This window comes from Gekko japonicus, unplaced genomic scaffold (assembly GCF_001447785.1).
Source record: "Gekko japonicus isolate JY-2015 unplaced genomic scaffold, Gekko_japonicus_V1.1 scaffold368, whole genome shotgun sequence".
Classification (NCBI taxonomy): Eukaryota; Metazoa; Chordata; class Lepidosauria; order Squamata; family Gekkonidae; genus Gekko; species Gekko japonicus.
Window position 1 is genome coordinate 753,765 of NW_015176462.1, and position 18,162 is coordinate 771,926.

General features: G+C 41.1%; 1 protein-coding gene across 1 annotated transcript in view; it reads left to right on the top strand.

Moving 5' to 3' along the window:
- Positions 1 to 18,162, top strand: part of CEP128 (centrosomal protein 128kDa) — a 334,110-nt gene that overhangs the window by 286,519 nt on the left and 29,429 nt on the right. The window contains exon 20 of the mRNA XM_015427028.1: positions 3,245 to 3,268. Coding sequence (XP_015282514.1) covers positions 3,245 to 3,268 — 24 coding nt within the window. The remainder of the gene's footprint in view (positions 1 to 3,244; positions 3,269 to 18,162) is intronic.

The following is an 18,162-nucleotide window of genomic DNA, read 5'->3' on the forward strand; positions in this document are numbered from 1 at the left end:
CATTCCTGCATCCCATTATCTCCAATGGGCCTTCAGGCCTCTCCAATTGTTTCCAATGGGCAATCCTGTCATTCCTTTTATAAATCCAAGTTACTTGTCCCTTTGAAACCATTTTAAGTAACAGCAAAATGAAGAACATGAACACGTACAGAGTGCACATTTCTTGTCAATGTTCTTTATGGGCTGCACACAGGGCAAAAGGAAATGTTAAAAGGCCTCTGATCCGCATGTTCTCCCCAATCTTGTTCATGCAATCCTGAGGGTTTTTTTTTTGTCATCTTCTGGTCACTAACAGGACATTCAGTTGCTGACCTAAGAGTAGCAGTTCTCTAACAAAGGAATTTGCAACTGCTGAATTGCAACTGATAATGAAGCTCAAGACAATGCAGACTCCTGGACTGAACTGAGACCTAGGTTGTTTCTCTCATTAACAATGCCTGCTATTGTTCAATAACCTTGTTCAATTCAAATGAAGTTACCCCAAGTATTAATAACCATTTAAAGCAGAGTGACACAAAGGACTGTGGAAAAAACTCTGAAGGGGGAAGATAATAAATATTACTACATTAACTATGCTATCAAAAAAGAAATAATATAGAAACTTCTGACAGGGTAGCTAAGGGAGTTAAGACAGCAGTGCTACATACTGCACAACTATGAGAAAAGCAGAAAACACCAAAACAGGGACACCCATGAACATTTATGCACATGAACAGACTGAACAGAACATTGTAGCACAGACTAATTTTCTTATGGAAAAGAGAATAAAAGCATACTCAAACAGTGACTTCTCATTGAAGAGAAGCAACCACACACACAACATTTATGCCATTCTGCACAAATACTGCATTAGAGAGACACAAGTCCACACTTATGCATCCTGCCTTTAGTGTGAATGTACAAGCAAGCTCTTACACAAAGTGGGAAAGGGAGGCAGGGGAGGCAAGTCCACTGGCCAGCATGGAAAGGCTTCTTCTTGTCCTTTTCAGGTTTTGGCTTTCCCAGGATGCCCCTTTCTGGCCAGGCTGCAAGAGGGTTAACCATGGGAAAGGGAGGCAGGGGAGGCAAGTCCACTGGCCAGCATGGAAAGGCTTCTTCTTGTCCTTTTCAGGTTTTGGCTTTCCCAGGATGCCCCTTTCTGGCCAGGCTGCAAGAGGGTTAACCACATGTTGTGAGCTTTGAGACAGGAGGGATCTCCCTTGCAAGCCCCATTCAGATCACCTATCCTTACCCAACCTCTCTCCTCTTACCTCTTCCGTGGCAGTGATAGGTGGGGACCGGCTTAGTTTCCCCTCCCTCTTACCAACAGTCCCCTCCACACTTCCAGGAATCGCCCAGGGAGAAAAAAGGCAGAGGAGGGCGAATGGGGAGAGAGCCTGTTGGGGGTTGCACAGGCATTTCCTGTCAATCAGCAGCCTGCCAGCCTTCCCCCATTGGCCAAGGAAAGTTGTAAGCACTCATAAAAACAGAACAGCCTGAGAACTCTGCAATCCGAGTCCTGGCTCTGCAGTAACTCCCCAAGAATGGCAGAAAGATCCCTGGCCCTATATCCCCAGGCAGAGGGAGAGACACAAACAGGGATGAACCAGCTGCCTGAGCGCAGTTCCCACTCGAGAAAAAGAAATAAAAATAAAACTGCTGCTCTCTGCCTGCCGTCTGGATTTTCAGTTGGATCCCTTGCTCAGGCAGAGAGAGTCCAAGCGACCCCTCTTGGCGATGAGGGATTTGGCTGCACTCGCGGGGTGTGTGTGTGTTTCTCCCATCTGCTCCAGCTAATTGGCCACAGCGTAGTCTCTCTTGCTTGGCTTGACGCAGTGACCTGACACCCGAGGAGAGGAAGGAGGGACAAAACAAAAAAGGGGGGGCAGAGGAGAGAAATGGCAAGCTCCGCTCCTCTGTCTCCCCCCCACACCGCTCCAGAGAGCCAAGCTTAGGCTTCGCTTAACTCTCTGGGCAGCCAGCAACAGCACCTAACTGGTTGGCAACCCGAGGCAGCTGGCTGGCTGGCTGGCTGGAGCGAGGCAACATGAAAGGGAACCATGCCCCCCCCCAGTTGTTTTAGAGGAGGAGGAGCCCATGGGCTAGTGAGAGAGCATGGCCCCATCCCCAAGGAAGATCAGTGCTCAGTTGGGTGATGCTGGGGGGCTGCACAGGCGAGCTCTGAGCCTGGCTTCCTATGGCGCAAAGGAGCTGGTGTGCTGCACGTGCTCAGAGGCTCCTCTCATTGCAGTCTCCCAGAGCTGAGCTTTGGCTTTGCAAACCGGGGCTGAAGTTCGATCATACACACACCACCAAAAACCACCGAACCTCCAACTATCACCGCCTTTTCAGTCACTCTAGGCCGATCTTTAGCCTCAGGGCTATTCTGCGTCATTTTCCTAGGGGCCCCCCCCCAGGGCGTGAACTCGCAACCGACCACACAAATTTCACTCTCCTCACCTGAGCAACTCTCAGCGCAGCAGCCATTACGTGTCTTCCTTTCTTCCCGCCCAAGCGGCATTCACCAAAAGGTCAGGGTTTATCCTTGCTTGCACGACCACCTCCCACAAACATGGATTGGACATTTAGGACCCAGCCGACGGGAACTGGAGGGCGGGATGATTTAAGTATGCGCTCAGATAAGTTGTCGCGCCGCATGGCAATGCCGGATAAGCAAAACACAAGAAGAAAAACTGGGTGAGAGTGCATAATGAGATTGAGCTATATCACTAAAATTGAGGGGGGGGATCACATTTTTAAATGTTTCACTTTTTTATATATATAAAGCAACACTTCCTATAAGTACATAGGGAGAAAGGGGCAGTGGTGGAGCAGCTTGAGGGCCAGCTGAGGGGGGCTGCTGGGAGCAGGGGGTGGGGCTTGCTGCATGTGCCCGCCCCCTGGGCTCCTCACTGGCGGAGCGTCGCTCTGGTGACCTCCAGCAGCAAATGAGGCCTGGCACTAACCATAGTTGTTCAATCGAGACAGAGTCAGAATGTAAAATCAGTGAATTGCCCACTATACATGTGGTATAAAATGTGTTTGTACATGCATTGCTTAAAACAGGACGGAGTATTCATATTTCAGTGGGGGGAAAACAGCCACATCATCAAGCTTGCTATTATGTGTAAATGGCAATTCGGAATGGCCATCATTTATAGTGTAGTGTATACAAAGTATTACACACAGGCTTGTTTTTATGGGTATATAAAATGTATTAGACCTACCTCTCCTTGCTTTCTCATAATGTCTTCTTTCTTTGCAGGAGCAAATAGCGACATTAGAAACAGTAAGTTTTTTGTTCCTTTATTTCCAAATCAATTGCAATTCTTACATAGATTTATTTTAATAAAGTCTCAAACACAGAAGAAAATAGGCTCACCATATTTGAAAGTAATTTTCCAAACTGTAAACCTAGTTCTAAGAGGTGCTTGTTTGCCAGTTGGCTATGATAAACCCAAAAAATCATGTAAAAGGCACAGTATATCAACATGAGGTCACTTAATATGGGTATGTGCTGGTAAAGTCAACCATATTTTAAAGGTCAACTGGAAGTATAAATTAGGCAATGCTTTAAATTTGTTTGAACTTGAAAATGACAGGTGTGCCTAGGTTTGAATTTTACCAGAAATTAAATAACATTGCCATAGGGAAGCTGAAGTCATTGGGCTAATTATAAAATGTCAAGGAGGGGCAAGATGAAAAATAAAAAAATGCAGCCAATAAAATGAAGGCTTAGCTGCTGATCTTTGGAGTTTTATAGCGAGCTTTTTTCTCTCAAGGTTTGTGTTCTCGCAGATGCAAGTGTATCAACAAATGCAATGTAACACATTGTGCTTCTACCTAGAGAGTAAATTAGGGCTGTTGTTTCAGTCATCTTTCAGGATCTTATGAATAACAAAATGAATAGAAGCATGTACGTGTACATGAACATTGGTTGATGATGTTGCACTGAAATTGGATTTTTTAAAAATAATATTTAAATAGAATTGTCAGCTAGTTTCCCAGTTGTGTGTGCCATTGCACATCTGTTTTAGTATTAAGTATTGCTGGAGGCAGAAAAAAACTGAATATTTACTACATATCAGAGTAATCTTGGACTTGGTAGGGAGAGGTTTACTCTGAGTTTACCATCAGTTAGACTTAGTGTTGGATCCAGTACAAAATTTTCTTGTGTTAGAGCTCTTGTGCAACCAGAAACATGAGGAAAAGATTGTGGTAGCTGCTTGTGCAAAGTCAAACTTATTGTATCCCATCTTGTGGAAGATCTTGTACGACCAGTTTCTGTGTTGTAGAAAGGAGAAAGAGTCCAGTAGGTAGTTGTATCTAACGAAATGAGCAGCTAGTTGTATCTAACGAAATGAGCAGTGACTCACGAAAGCTCATACCCTACCACAAATTTTGTTAGTCTTTAAGGCAGTGCTCCCTCTAAGCTGTGGAGTCTTGTGAGCAAAACTTCTACTTTGTGAGCTACTGGCATTAAAGTTGTGAGCGAGTGGTTTGGCTACTGTATAAATTAGTTTGCTCTGGAGCCATCCGTCCTGAGCTAAGACAAAAATGTGTGAGCCGGAGGTTAAAAAAATTGTGAGCTAGCTCACACTAACTCAGCTTAGAGGGAACACTGCTTTAAGGTGGTAGTGGACTCTTACTCTTTTCTGCTGCTACAGAAAACTAACATGGCTGCCCATCTTGATCAGTTTCTGAGTACTATAATATATATAGTAAGAAAAGTGCTAGATGTTGCACAAGATCTTGCAAAAGCAGGACTGCACTACCTCCATTTATGTTTCCACTTGTGCATCACTGGATCCAAACCATTGAATCCAGTGCACATTCTATTTTCTCCTCTTAAGAATTCCTTCCTCTAGAGAACTTACCTTCTTCATGCATTAAAACCTACTAGCCCTGATCATCACCTATGGTTATGCTTGTTCTCTTCCTGGGCTATTTGTGCTATATACCCTTTCTCTCGAGTTCTTTGTGTGTGTTATAAGCATGGCCCACTTGAAGTCTGGGAACAGGGAAGTTGTGGCATGCCCTTATCATCTGAAATATGGGCTTCCTTGTTGAAGGTTAGGAGAGATGTGTTTAGTTTTGTATCTTGTACTGTGCTGTGATAGTATAGACGTGGCGGGAAGCAGTGAGGGGCAATTGTTTTCCCCTCTCCCACTGTGTTCATTGGGCGTGTTTATACTTAATCCAGGGATTTGTGACTTGATGTTGGCACCAGTTACGTTGATGTAACTTTACATTGGCACCAGGGGCAAGAACATGGGCTGGAGAGGCTTAATACCATAACTCCCGCCCTGCCCTAGACATGCCATCCCCCCAGCACTATCCATTTCTGTGCTGATGTCAGAGAAGCACGAGTGCAGTATCGCACTGCTGCAACACCAGCGTAGTCCCAGATTCCCCAGAACACCTTTTCATAATGCTAGCTGTTATTTGAAGAAGTCCATAGCCTGCCCTTAGGATTGCTCCTTAAAAGAATAAAATGCGGTGAACATGGTGCTAATATAGTTCTTTATCATAGCCATATTTGACTGATTTTACTGTTGTTGTTGTTTTTAATTTTTTATTTTCTGATCTACAGAACTACAGGGTCAGGGTATTGGAACAACCTAAAATAGTCTACAAAACTACAGGGTCAGGGTATTGCAACAACCTAAAATAAAGAGTTAACAAGGAACCATAATACAGAAGTATAAGGTTATTGGTACATCTCTGTTATCTTAGTAGTAGAACATGGAGACTACTAATGCAAAAGTGTCAAGTGAGCAATCACAATCTCTTTAACTAAGGTGTAAATATCATAGAATTAAAGTTATGCGTTAAAAATAAACAACAGGCTATCAGAGTTAATCTGTTTTGCAATTTCCTTTCCTCTTATCAAAGTCCAAATTAGTTTTTAGATGGCTTAGGGGCAACAGCCCCTAGTTCTGCTTCAGGATCAAAGAGTTTTGCCAGAATCTTCGAGATGGTATCACAGCCTTCCTCCTCCTCCTCTTCTTCTTCTTCTGTGCCTTTGTTCTCCTCCACTTTCTCAGGTCCATCTTCCACTTTCTGTTGTTGCTTCAGGAATATCCGCTTTATGATTTTACTGTTTCCATAGTGCTAACAATCTGAGTGTAGTGCCTTGAGCAATATCTGCTTCAATATACACATGCATCAATAGATGTACATGTATAGATGCAGTACTTTTGAAGCTTGCATGTGGGCAAAAAGTGTATTATCGTGTCCTTTTTCAGAATTGGGCTATATTTACTACTTAAACAAAATACAAGGTGCGTGCCATAGCTATTGTGGCTTGTATATAGCACTGCACTCTAAATACTCTGTAAAAATATGTAGCTTGTTATTTCCCTTTAGCTGTAGTACAGTAAAAATATGACAGTAAAATTGCATTCATATATAATGGCCATTAAATCATACAGAAGCCTATGAAATTATTGGCTGTTCTGGATAATTGTCACTTGTTTCGCACCAAAAATCTTTTAGACTGCTGGAGACTTGGTTGTAACTTGTTTTTGTTTGTTTTTTGACGAATTCAGAAACCTCATAGAAGAACTTATTAATATTCTTACCTAGGTAGTATAAAATCTTCCTGAAATCATGAGATTTAGTAAATTGAAGAAAAATCTTGCTTCATTGCTTTTAAAGTATTTGATTCTCATAATGAAGAAAAACTAGGGTTATTCTACATGATGCATGTAGTTTGGATATTCGAGGATGCACCAGAAGGTGTCAGTTCAGATGGGAAATGATCTGCTTTTCCCCTGTGTGTTTCTGGGTGTCTGAGTTTATTGTGCCAGAAAGAGGGGAATACATGCAATGGCAGTCTAGTACATGCAATAGCAATCATTTGTGTAAACATAGCCCTCCAGAGGTATTGTTGTGAGGAATGGAGGGAAAAGCAGTGGCCATCAATGTTTATCCAAAGATGCATCCTTTTGAGTCTGAGTAACTCACACTGGAAATATGGATCCTAATTTGCCCAATGGGCAAACACTGACCAGTAAAGAATACACACTCGTTAATTTCCATGTAATGATCTACTAGGCATAAGATAAATTATAAGCAAGAAAAGAAACATGAACAAAACATAGTGCACGAAGAAAGAGGCATATGGCACAAGGACAGTAAAATAAAATCAGAAAGTGAAATTGCAGATGATTATATAGCTATAATATATGCACTAGAATACCCTCCTACTCCTCTCTAGGCCATCTGGTTAAAAAGAAGAAACTAAGCCAGCCGACAGTGCAATCCAATGCTCTAATCTAGTCCATACTTTCCAAAGTATTTAATTAAACACCTAGAGGTACTGAAAATTAAACTATGAAAATGGTTTCAAGATGAAAATCCCAGATTAGCACATTAGGATTTAAAATTGTGACTGAAACAATATGATGTATTGGAGAATCCCTCAAGTGTACCTCTGAGCATCCTTTGTGGCCTATGGTCAACAGCTTGAACCTGTTCATCAAGTTGCTTTTAGTCTATTCATATGGTGCAGTGCAGGCGGCCATTGTGGTGTAGTGGTTAAGAGCAGCAGACTCTAATCTGGAGAACCAGATTTGATTCCCCCCTCCTTCACATGAAGCCTGTTGGGTGACCTTGGGCCAGTCACAGTTCTCTCAGAACTCTCTCAGCCTCACCCACTTCACAAGATGACTGTTGGGAGAGGAAGGGAACGAGACTGTAAGCTGCTTTCAGACTTCTTAGGGTAGAGAAAGATCAAGATGCGTAGCCGTGTTAGTTTGTCTGTAGCAGTAGAAAAGAACAAGAGTCTAGTAGCACCTTAAAGGCTAACAAAATTTGTGGCAGGGTATAAGCTTTCGTGAGTCACTGCTCACTTCATCCTCATCAATTGGAGGGGGATACAATGTAGGATTAGAGTAGTGATTTTTGCCTCCAGAAAGCCTCAACTTGCAGTGTTCAAAGAATCAGAATGCAAGTTTCAAATCTGGTGCTTCTCAGAAGTTGTCATGCCTGCTGAGCCGCCTACCTTTATGATCTTGCTCTGACTGCTTTCCAAGGCACAATGCAGTCTCCAGGTAAAATGCTACTCTTTGATAGTGCAAAGATGATGTGAGTATGTTTTACAAATTGCAGAGGACTGAAGCTGGGTGCAAAACTTTAATTACAGAAAAGATCCTGACTTTGCTCCAAGGAAAATAGAAATCTGAGTACAGATCTTCATTGTGAGGAACTGTAATTTTTGTAGCTGCCATTCTTCATTTCTCAATCTAACAGGAATTCTGAAATTTGCAGGCCTGCATGCAGTAGCCTCTGGCGAGGGGAGGGATATGACATGCATAGCTTACTCTGTGTGTGTGCGGGTGGGTTGGTTAAGGACGTTTCTGAGCACAGTCCTTTTAACTTTCTTAAAGACTATTGTACTCTTTATATAAGAAACGGTTGTTTTTCTTCAGACTTGCATATTTAGGGGGCGGAAGATGCCACTGAGCTATGCAGAAGGCCATTTATATGTTGTGTCTAGTGCGGTATTTTAAGAAACCGACCCACAGACATGCTTTTGAATGCACTCGTTCTAAAATTAACTAATAAATGTGTTTAGATATTTCCTCCTGACTATCCTGTGTGTTACATTTGCAGGATTTTAAGTATATAGTGCCAAAACAAAAAAGGCATACATTTTATTAGATGGTGACAGATTGTACATGGGAGTAAAGAATTTGCACAGTCTAAGGTGGGGAATAGTACTAACGAGTCCTGATTAGGAATTAATTGTTTTCTTGATCTGCAATAATTTGTTGTAAGACCTTTTAACAAATCATGGCAGTTGAACATGTATGCTCATTTTTTTCTGTATGCTGTGAGTGTTTATCCTTTTACCTTTCCTTCTGATTTTGGTCATCTAATCTTTTTTCTCATTCTTTGTCATTATCTAATAAGATATTGTTAGGCTACAAAAGGGTTAAAATGTGAATGAAGATTTATGATTTTTAGGCAAATTCATAGAGAAGTGCTCATAAAAAGGCAAAAAAAAATCCTCATCAGTTCTTATTTTCAATCTCCTCAAAATATGGCCTCTTGTTAATCTTATGATTTAAATAATTTTTCCTTCTCTGGAGATCTGTGATGTGGCAATTTTCCTTAAGCCTGAATGCAAGTCCTGTGATTTGGGTGAGTCATATCATACAGAACTGCATAGAACTATTCAATCTTATTTGTATTGATTGTAGTAGAAAGTTAATTGGGCTAACAGACACTAGCGTGTATCCTACCTTTTCAGTGAACAACGTTTGAAGGCTTCAAACGTTGTTCCTCCAGCCTACAGTAGGATATATGCCAATGTGATTTGTTGAAACAAATGCTGCAAAGAGGTCCATGAAGCAGTTAGCAACCTACTGAGAATTGACAATTCAATATAGTATTATTGTTGCTTCCATCTTTTCTGTTGTTGAACTTCTTTGCCCAGTTTAAATAAGAGACTATGTTTACCTCAGGGGAGTTTGTATGATCATGAATGTGAAGTGGGGTGAAGCTCACTTGAAAAAAGAGGCATACTTTTAATATTATGAAAATTCGTTTTTATCCCATCCAAAGACATCTGGAGTCTAGACTGAAAGTTCAGTTATTTTGGCTTTTAATTCTTTTCTTTCTTAGATTCCTATGCCAACAAATGTTTGTTTTAAAATTCCTAGTGGTTTAACCCTCAATAAAAGGGCTATGTGTTTATTGATTTTTTACTCTCTTTGTGCATATGGCTGATGCACACAACCACTTTGCAAGACAAGACGAAGGTTGCCTTGATCCATGTACCAGATTCTTTTGGCAGGAATTCTTTATATTGGTGCAGCTTCACAAGGCCTTTCCTCTGCTCTCTCCACACACACTCACTCCTGTTCTTGGATCTGCTGCAAGGTCACTTTCTCTTTTAAACCCTTTATGGACTTATACCCCTTGCCTTAGATTTCCGATTAATCTCTGATTTCCGCCATGGCATACATTTTTCATCCTGGTTTTACTGGTCTGCACTGCCCTTTCCACTTCGCAACAGAGGCCTGCTGTCAAAATTACGGTCATCCACTGGTCTATCTTTTGCCAGAATTCTCCCCTAACATCAGTCCCTTTCTGGATCCTGCTGCAACTTCTGTGGGTGATTACAAGAAATATTCTTAAGCTTCCCTGCTCATATCCCTAGCAGAATGGGGAAATATGTTTACAACTGGATCCTGTGTACACAGTTTGTGATCCAACAGCTGGAGATATGCACCTGAAACCCTTTCAAAAAAGGAAAAATCCATCAATCATCTGTTTGGCAGGCACAGTACTCCTCTGCTGCTGACCTGTATATTCAGCCCCTGTCAAAGAGTTGATTAGTGGGGTTTTAGTTCTTTTGAAGGAATCTGTATGCACAGCTCCAGGTACTCTGTGTTCTCCTTTGGATCGGAACTGCTTACTGCAAACAACTTTGTTCTCTTCTTTTCTCTTCCCCCTCTCCTGTCTGTGGTACAGGTAGTGTCTCTTAGTTTGTGTACTATGAACAAAAAACATAACATTAATTAATTACCCAATAGCTCTGAAATCGTTTGGCTAGCTCTAGGATTTGCTGCATTAACCAGACAGTACATTGGCGGTATGACATTGTTCTAGGTCATGTCCATTTTAAACTTCTCTGGAAGTACATTCCTAAGTACATTCAATAAGTGGAAAGGCTTATTTTCATGTTGTTGTAATAATTTTTATTTTCCCATATAAAGGAGAAAAATATAACCATATATATCATACATGAGATATATTAATTTCTAAAAAATGTTTTTTCAGCACAATGTTAATTCCAATAGTTAACGGGCATATATATAACAGATATCACATCACAGAAATATATCATACAAAAGTTGTTTACAGTATGTGCTCCAGTAATTAATAAGCACATGCTATCTCTCTTATAAATTCTGATGGTATACAGCCACTAATATATCTACATATTCTCTCAGATGGTTGTTATGTTTTTACACCAATAATTTTTCACAGATGACTGGAGGCAGGAGGCACTGTATCTGAGTCCAGAATACTTTTGCTGCTTCTTACTAATCCCATCTTCTCTAATATAAAATAATTGTCAGTTTCAATTCAGTAACATTATCAGTGGACCAAAAGTTACTGGTTCACCAAAAATCAACTGAGTTACTCCCAGAATAGCCTTCCAAGTATTATTACTCTTTTGGCAGTTGCTTAATAAATGAAGAAAATCAGTAATATCCTGATATTTCAACAGACAAGCTACTCAGAGATGGTTCTGGAGGGGGCTTTACTCATCCTGAAGAAGCATGTTCATAGCTTGAAGGTGCTGTGGTTGGAAGCTCAGGTCTCCTTAGTGGCACATTGCAGCTTTTATCAGCTTTGGTTGATACCCCATTTGTGGTGGCAGTTGCTTAAAAAGTGTGATCTGGCTGCAGTGATCCATGCTGTCATCACATCCAGGTTAAATTGTTGTGCATTATGTGAGGCCTGCCTTTGAAAACAATCTGGAAATTTTGATTGATTCTAAATGTAAGGGCCAGTCTATTGTCAGGGTTGAGTATAGGACTCATATCTCTCCGGTGCTAAAAGAGCTGCATTGGCTGCCTCTTCGGTTCTGGACACAGCCCTTAAATGGCTTGGGACTAGGACACCTGAAGGACTGCCTTTTTCCTTCCAGTCCAGACCTCTGGTTAAGAGCCTATGCAAGCCATGTTTTCTTTGCTCCCCTCCCCCACCTGCAGAAGTGAGGTAACAACCAGAGTCAGAGCTTTTTCAGTGGTAGCATCTCACCTTTGGAATGCCTTCCCTTTTGAGGCTCACCTTATTACCCTTTAGGAGCCACGCCAAAACATTTTAATTGAAGGAGTCCTTCTTATTAATGGTGGTTATTATGGCCTGCTACTAAGGGCTGTTTTATAGATATGGTTTTAATCAGCTGAATTTTTAAATTGTGTTTTCATGCCTCTGGCATAATCTTGGTTTATTTTATGGCTTGTTTCATGACTGATATTTTTTACTGTGTTTGTTTTTATTATTTTGTTGTTATTTGTTTCAGTTTGTGAGTTAGTTTAGTTTCTAAGTACAATACTTAGTACAATCCCCCCATTGGGGGATATTCCTCTTCTGGTCTGTGCAAGTGACGTGCTGCAGACTGGATCATGGCCTAGATCTCTAAGCCATGGACACTGATAATTATGTGATGGAAACTACAGATTCCTTTGATTAGAATAGGTCCTTGAAAAACAAGCCATTGCCATGAACTTTTCTTTCAGTGTTAGAAGTTCTGATCACATTCTCTAGACCTTAATTTAAGTAATATATTACAGATGAAAAATTTGAAAACACAGTTGTATCTTTTCTGTAGATTTTTTTTTCTTGTAAGACGTATTCATTACCAAACATTTGTATGTGAACAAGTCATGTTGTTCCCATGAGGAAGAAGTCACTCAGATTAATTTAAAAGACTGAAGGATTTATACCAGATTGGAGATGGCTGCAGTTGGCCATCTGTTCATATATTTATTCCAATAAGTACGTATCTCCAGAGAAATATATTTCCCATTTCACAATTTATTTCTTTGTCTATTTATGGTAAAGCTTTAATGATATGAAGATGAGATCCTGCTCTGGAGAATATCATAAATTCCTTTCTTAAGATAACTCTTTAACTATCCAAAGTATTTGAGCTGGCGTGTAATATTATAATGTAATGTTTCCTTAGCACCTCCAAGAAAAAGTACTGTACAATAGAGAAAGGGAGGGAGGAATCCAGTGCTTTGAAGAACAGAGCAGTGTGATGGAATAATTCTTAGTTCATCATCGACCTAATATGCAGTCCCACATGGGGGAGACTGTGCACGAGAAGGTCTGCCATCAGATAGGACTCTACAGTTAAAAGCCTCCAGGGGGTGCTGCGTGCTGTTAGAGAATGAGATTGATATTTGCTTTATGGACTATATTTATTGCTACACACAATGGACTGTGCACACACACATAGGCTCAGAAGACTGTACACTATGTCACCTGTTGTGATGCCACACATAGAAGGTGCATGCACATGCCTTACATGTAAATAAGGTTTCAGCTACACAGTTACCCAGCCTGGTGAAGAAGCACAAAGCTCCATTATTGTGAGCAATGAGAAAACAACAGCTCTGAGAAGAGACAGCCCCCATTGCAGAACCAGTTGTAGTCACGTACTACCCATCACTGCTTTGTTCCTGCATTGGTATTTCCTGCCAAATGGACATTTGGTTTTCAATAGAATGGCCAGCTTCATCAACACTACAATGGAGCATCTTGACGCCAAGGTTTCACACCTGCCCAGATGCCATACTCTGAGTAAGGTCTTTGATTACAATATTGGCCACTTCTTATAGGTAACCACCAATGTTCCCTCTAAGCCGTGAAGTCTTGTGAGCAAAAATTCCACTTTGTGAGCTACTGGCATTAAATTTGTGAGCCAGCGATTTGGCCACTGCATAAATTAGTTTGCTCTGGAGCCCTCCTTCCTGAGCGAAGACAAAAATGTGTGAGCCGGAGGCTAAAAAACTGTGAGCTAGCTCACAACAACTCAGCTTAGAGGGAACACTGGTAACCACCCCTCCCTACATGCAACCAATAGGATTGTTTTTGGGACGGACTAACAGGTAGGTGGGTCAAGGGGTTGGCACAGCCACAACCCATCTCTTGAACCCCCTATAAAAGGAAAGGGCCATTCACCTGGCCCTTCCTAGCTAGCACTCCCTGCAACCACTCCTATCTGCTTTTTACTCCCCTTGAGTCCCACTTGCTATCCCCAACCCTTGCCTCTACTTTGATCTCTTGATCTGCAGTCAAGAGACCCCCACACAGTCCAGCTAGTTCCAGTAGTGTGGATCCCTTTATTTTCTATTTCTTCCCATCCATTCTTCATTGGAACAACCAAGCTGCAAGACAGATAAGTATTGCCCACCATCACCCTACCTGCTAATGCAATTGTGCTTATTTTAATACTGTATTTCTAAGGAACTTGATTGAATGTGTGAGTGCCTCATTTTTTTTTGTATGAGATTTATATTCTTAAGTAAAAGACATTTATTTTAACTACAACCGACTCGAATCTTTTACTTGTAATCCTTGGTGGGAACAGGACCTTGGTATAAATTGGCAAGAACCCATTTATAAATTGCCAATTGCTGTAAATAAAGCAATTTGGCTAAACAGTGTTGGAGTCAGAAGCTTGTTCTCACCCAGGAACCACATGCTTCTGTGTAGCAGCACCCCTACCCTCAGTTCCTCTTTTGCCACCAAAGAAAAAGGTTGTATTTTTGGAGTTTCCAGCTACAGCTGAGAGGATTTTGTCAAGATTTGTTAAAGCTGCATCAGCTTCTGAGTCCCTTCCATGTCTCAGAAGGCCTTTTTCAAGAAGTGCTCCCAATGTGGAGCAAAGATGACCCAAACTGATGAACACAACCTTTGTCTGTTCTGTTTGGATGAAGGTCATAGTGACTCCACATGTAAGGCCTGCCAACACTTCACCCCTAAAGCTTAGGGGATAGGGTGTTGAAACTTAAGGCAGCATTGTGGGAGAAAGCCCTTAAAACCTTGGAGCCCTCGTCCAAGTCGGCCCTGGAGAAAGATCCCAATTCCAAATCTTCAGAATAAACCTGTTCGATTCCAACTCCCGCATCCGTGTCTAAGTGGATCCGATCTTGGTCACGCTTCCCTCAGGATCATCACACTTCTTCTGAGTCTCCAGCTAAGAAGGCTAAAGGCAAGAAAAAGGAAAAGTGTAAATCGGCTCCCCAGCAGAATGCCCCCATCTGCACTCCTGAGCCAAATCCAACCTTACAGGAGAAGCCCAGGACCCCATCTCCAGGTCCACGATCTCTACCTGTTTCTATCTTTGATGAGAATGGGGATACTGGCTTACCACATGGTCAGGTTCCATGTGAGTCCAATCCAGAACAAATGGCCACGATTCCGTGGTCTCAGGCCCAACTGCCTATGTGGTAGTCTTCACATCCCTACATGATGGCTGCAGGATATTTGGAGGAATGGGGTGACAACTTTGCAAACCCCAGGGATGCAAGTTGGTATCATTACCCTCATCGGGTGTCGTCATATCTGCCTTCAGCAACCATGTCGTGCAGGCCATGTTCTCCTATTCCTGCAGTCAGAGGAGAAGAAACAGTGATTGAATCTGATGGATCTGACACAACTTCGAATCTGAGCCCAGACAAGAGGGTAGGGGAGCCATCTCTGGCATCTTCCACGGAGGATCTCTGAATGTTTGGAGAACAGATTATTCATATGGCCCAGTCTCTCAAAATAGAAGTAATTGCCTCTGAGCACAAATCTCAGGTCTCCATTACCTCTGGTGGATTCCAAGGACTAATTGTTGAGTCATTGCACTGGAGACATGTCATTGCCTGGAGACCTGTCAAAGACTAGGACTCCTGATAAATTGGGGTAAATCATGATTAGTTCCATCTCAGAGGTACAGTTAATCAGAGCTATGCTAAATTTTACCTTCCGAAAGGATACAGGCTGTATTTCCCTTGGTGAGACAGTTCAGATCTCACCAGTTCCAATCAGTTTGGAAAATTGTTCCCCTTTTGGGATATATGGCTTCTACCACCATAGTCCTGCCTATGGCTAGGTTACACAAGTGACCAATGCTCCCTCTAAGCTGTGGAGTCTTGTGAGCAAAAATTCCACTTTGTGAGCTACTGGCATTAAAGTTGTGAGTGAGCGATTTGGCTGCTGTATCAGTTACTTTGCTCTGGAGCCATCCTTCCTGAGCGAAGACAAAAATGTGTGAGCCGGAGGCTAAAAACCTGTGAGCTAGCTCACACTAACTCAGCTTAGAGGGAACACTGCAAGTGACCCCTGCAGTTCTGCTTTCTGGCTTCTTATAGAGCTGGGGTTCATGCCTGTATTGGCAGTGAGCCCTGTTTTACACGTTCCCTCCATTCCCACTCCTTAGCTAAGGGCCTGGTGTTTTCTTCTTAGAAGGTTTACCTGGCTGTTATCTCTTGCTATCTCAAAGGAACTAAGGGAGGATCAGTTTTCTCCCATCATTTGTCTAAGAGGTTTCTTAGGGGGTTAGATAATCTCTTCCTACCTTAGGTTCCTTTGGTGCCCCAATGGTCTCTATCTGTTATGTTAGCACAGTTAATGCTCAGGCCTTTTGAACCCCTTGCTACCTGTTCTTTGGCAGAACTTTCTATGAAAGTGTGTTTCTTAGTAGCTGTTACCTCAGCAAGGAGGGTGAGCTAGCTAGCAGCTCTTCAGATAGATCCCCCATTTTTGAAGTTTTTTCCTGGTAATCCTTTGCTCTAGTCTTAGGTTTATTCCTAAGGTAGTTTCTAGGTTCCATTTATCTCAAGATATTGTTTTGCTTGTATTTTTAAATGTTCAAATTATGTATAGGTGGTACCTTACATCTGATAGGACTGCTAAAGTATCAACAGGTACATCTAAATTATGCATGGCATTGCTGGCATTGCAATGCATAAGTCTGTCATATTTGGTGGTGACGCCCACTTGCTCAGAAATTTTGGAAAAACCTATTTCAGGAAATAAATAATATTCTAGATTGCAAACTGGAATGTAAACCTAGGATAGCACTGCTAAGTGTCTTCTTGGGTAATCTTGAGAAAGGGGGAAAGTACATAATTAAAAATCTGTTGGTGGCAGCAGGGCAACTTCTTGCACAAGCCTGGAAAGAGTCATCTCTGCCACGTATAGATGAATGGACGCATAAAGTTTGACATGCAGTTTTTATGAATAAAATAACAGTGTATAAGAAGGTCTGCAAAGGAAAAACCGGTTCTCAGAAATTGTTCATTCAAATTTGGTCCCCATTTGTTAAATACAGGAATAGTCATATACTAAAATAGCAGGTAAAAGAAATTATTCCGAGATATATTTGATTAATTTATTGCAATAAATGTAAGATTAAAATAGAATAAGACACAAGCAGTAGCAGAGTTAGAAGGTCCTTATATGGAATCTTTAGTATCTTTGTATTTCAGATTTTGTAATCATTCTCTTCCTGGGGAATTTTGTAATTATTTACTTTTATTGTAATTGTTTAGTTGTGTTTTTTCTTTATTTATTTTTTTAAAGTAGTTTTTCCAGTTAAGGTCCTTGATGTGGTTTACAATATAAGCATTTAAGAAGTTCTAAAATATCCAGGATGATGCAACTTTCCCAGAAGTGCTAACATAAAAATACAAATACATGTTTTAAAAATCTTTATTGTAAAGCAACAGACTTCTGAAATAGGCAGGTCTTCAATCTAGTCACATTTAAGGGTGGAATTACTCCTTGCTTCTTGGGGAGAATATTCATAAAAGAGATCTTAAGGAGAAAGAGTTGTGTCCCATCAATACACTGGTGGTGGCTAAGAAATCAAAGGAAGCATCGAAGATTGCAGCAACTATCAGACTATTGCAAAGATGCTCAAAATTGTAGAACAAAGACTGTTACCATATATAGAATGAGAAATGCCAAATGTTCAAGCTGGATTCAGAAAAGTGAAAGTAGAGAACATATTGCAAGTTTACATTGGTTACTGGAGCACAGCAGGGAATTTCAGAGGAAAATCAGTTCGTGTTTTATAGATTACAGCAAAACGTTCAGTTTTGTGGATTATGAAAAGCTATGGATGTTTCAAAAACAAATGGGTGTACCACAATACCTGATCGTTTTGATGTGCAACCTGTACTGTGGACAAGAGGCTACTGTTAGGATGAAATATAGAGAAACAGAATAGTTTCCAATTGGCAATTGTGTCAGACAAGGTTGTTTCTTATCTCCCTGTCTGTTCATTCTATGTGCAGAACATATCATAAGGAAAAGTAGATTAGATTTAGACGAAGGTAGAATGAAAATTGGTGGAAGGAATATTAACAATTTGAGAGATGCTGATGATACCACATCACTGATGAAAACAAGTACTGATGAAGCTTAGAAGAGAAAGTGCCAAACCATGATTACAGCTGAACTTCAAGAAGACAAAAGTAATGATTACTGTTGAACTAAAAGTAATGATTACTGATGAATTACACAATTTAAAGGTTGACAATGAAGAAATTGAAAGAATTAAGATTTTCTATTCCTTGGCTCCATCACCAACCAAAAGGGAGACTGCAACCAAGAAATGAGAAGGCAAATTAGACTGGGAAGGACAGCCATGAA